General features: G+C 40.4%; 1 protein-coding gene and 1 long non-coding RNA gene across 2 annotated transcripts in view; both read right to left on the bottom strand.

Moving 5' to 3' along the window:
* Positions 1-3: 3 nt before the first annotated feature.
* LOC118429482 lies at positions 4-1,017 on the bottom strand. The gene is made up of 3 exons (XR_004832730.1): positions 854-1,017; positions 494-606; positions 4-16 (listed from the first exon to the last, which is right to left on the bottom strand). It is a non-coding gene; the product is annotated as an uncharacterized LOC118429482 (long non-coding RNA).
* A 300-nt stretch (positions 1,018-1,317) lies between these two features.
* LOC118429325 (WW domain-binding protein 11-like) overlaps positions 1,318-1,707 on the bottom strand; it is a 24,465-nt gene continuing 24,075 nt past the window's right edge. The window contains exon 10 of the mRNA XM_035839806.1: positions 1,318-1,329. Within this exon, the coding sequence (XP_035695699.1) occupies positions 1,318-1,329 (12 nt within the window). The remainder of the gene's footprint in view (positions 1,330-1,707) is intronic.

The following is a 1,707-nucleotide window of genomic DNA, read 5'->3' as shown; positions in this document are numbered from 1 at the left end:
TCATCGTCTTCTCTCCCTGGTATCAATCACAACATCGATTTAGGCTTTAGAACAATCGTATGAACAAACACCAAACATCTGTCAAGATATCTATCAATAAAATCATGACGATCTGTCATCCCCTTCTTGAAATTTCCTCATTCAAGTCTATAAAATTTCCTCAGTTTAGGTTTACAAAAGTACCATCAAAGCATAATATTATCAAGCATCACTTATCATAATAAGCTTTCTACATGGCAAAAAAACAAGACGATCCCTCAACCCCTTCTTGAATTATCATCTTTCGAAGTTTAAAACTAAATTGGCTACTGTAGTTCAAAAATAGCTGCTAGGGGGCAGAAGCCTAAACCACTTACTCTCTGCCTTAACAGCTATGCAAAAATTAGGGCCATAGCATGTCCAGAACTCAAGGTTTACAGTGTTTCGGGTCACAGTGTACAACTTGAAAATAAGAAAGAACACAAAACGGAGCAGCATCTTATCGCAGTTTTACCTTCTTTGGAATCTGCTGACCGGCCATCTTCAACATCTTGTACTGGAGCGGGGTGATACCCGGGGGAATCTTCTCATCACCCCCACCGTCGTCCGCAAAACGAACTTTCCGCCCTGAAAATTAGCGAACGTCATTGTTCAGTACTAAAGGAGGACAGAGTATGCCAGAATATAAGGTACCACTGCTGGACCATTAGAAGCTTTCTATATCACTTGGTAAAGGAGTAATTGTAATGCCATTATTGTGTATACCATCTTGTGTGCCTTGAGTGTGCAGGCTGCAGTTTGGTTAAGTTTTGCTAGGTGGCAGTAGTGATCGGTCCTAATCTTTTGACACTATTGCTGCAAAATCCAGTCTTACCTGGATCATCTTTCTTGGGGAGATCATCGTCGTCACGGTGATGAAACTCTTCATCATCATCGTCGTCATCATCATCCATGTCGTCGTCATGGAGATCATCAAGGTCGGCATCAATGTCAATGTCTTCATGTAGACCTGTAATTCAATATGAGAAAAAAGGAAAAGTATTTGAATATCACCTGTCATCAACTCACTATGTAGACCTGGGCCCAGTATAACTTTGACAACTGAATAAAGGACTTACACTGTAAATTGTACTGTAAATGCATTTAATTTCACAGTGGCTTTTAAGTTGCAGCAAAGGAGGGTAATGGTCTTTTAAAAAAAGGGAGAAATGAATCAATTTGAAGATTTCACAGGAGGAGGAGAAAGAACGTCAGGGAAGAATTTACATTTCATCCATGCCTGTGGCATGGTGAAAAACTGGAAACACAATTACAATCAAACATGAAGCCTGAAACTTGCTAGGATTGAAGCTGTGAAGGCACATCTGTTTACATCTGAATAGTACTGTAAATGCATTTAAGTTTGCGGGGATTTAATTTCACGGTAGCGGGAAAAAGGACTTTTCGCGGCGGTTTAAGTTCGCGGTAGCACCATCCATTGTTGTCTCTTACCGCCATGGAAAAATGTTCGCGGTGGAGTTAAGTTCGGGGTGAAGCGAATATTAATCCACCGCGAAAGTTTCTTCATTACAGTATTACAAAAAAACAGAGAACAAACAGAAAGATACGGTTACCCAGTATTTCCTCTTCTTTTATAAGACCTTGCATCACTTCTTCTGCTAAATACAACACGGTCAACCTGAACACTTCCCTTTTGATTGTCACAAGCCATCCATTGCTACTTTCCGG

This window comes from Branchiostoma floridae, chromosome 13 (assembly GCF_000003815.2).
Source record: "Branchiostoma floridae strain S238N-H82 chromosome 13, Bfl_VNyyK, whole genome shotgun sequence".
NCBI lineage: Eukaryota > Metazoa > Chordata > Leptocardii > Amphioxiformes > Branchiostomatidae > Branchiostoma > Branchiostoma floridae.
This window is presented reverse-complemented; position numbering and strand designations above follow the sequence as displayed.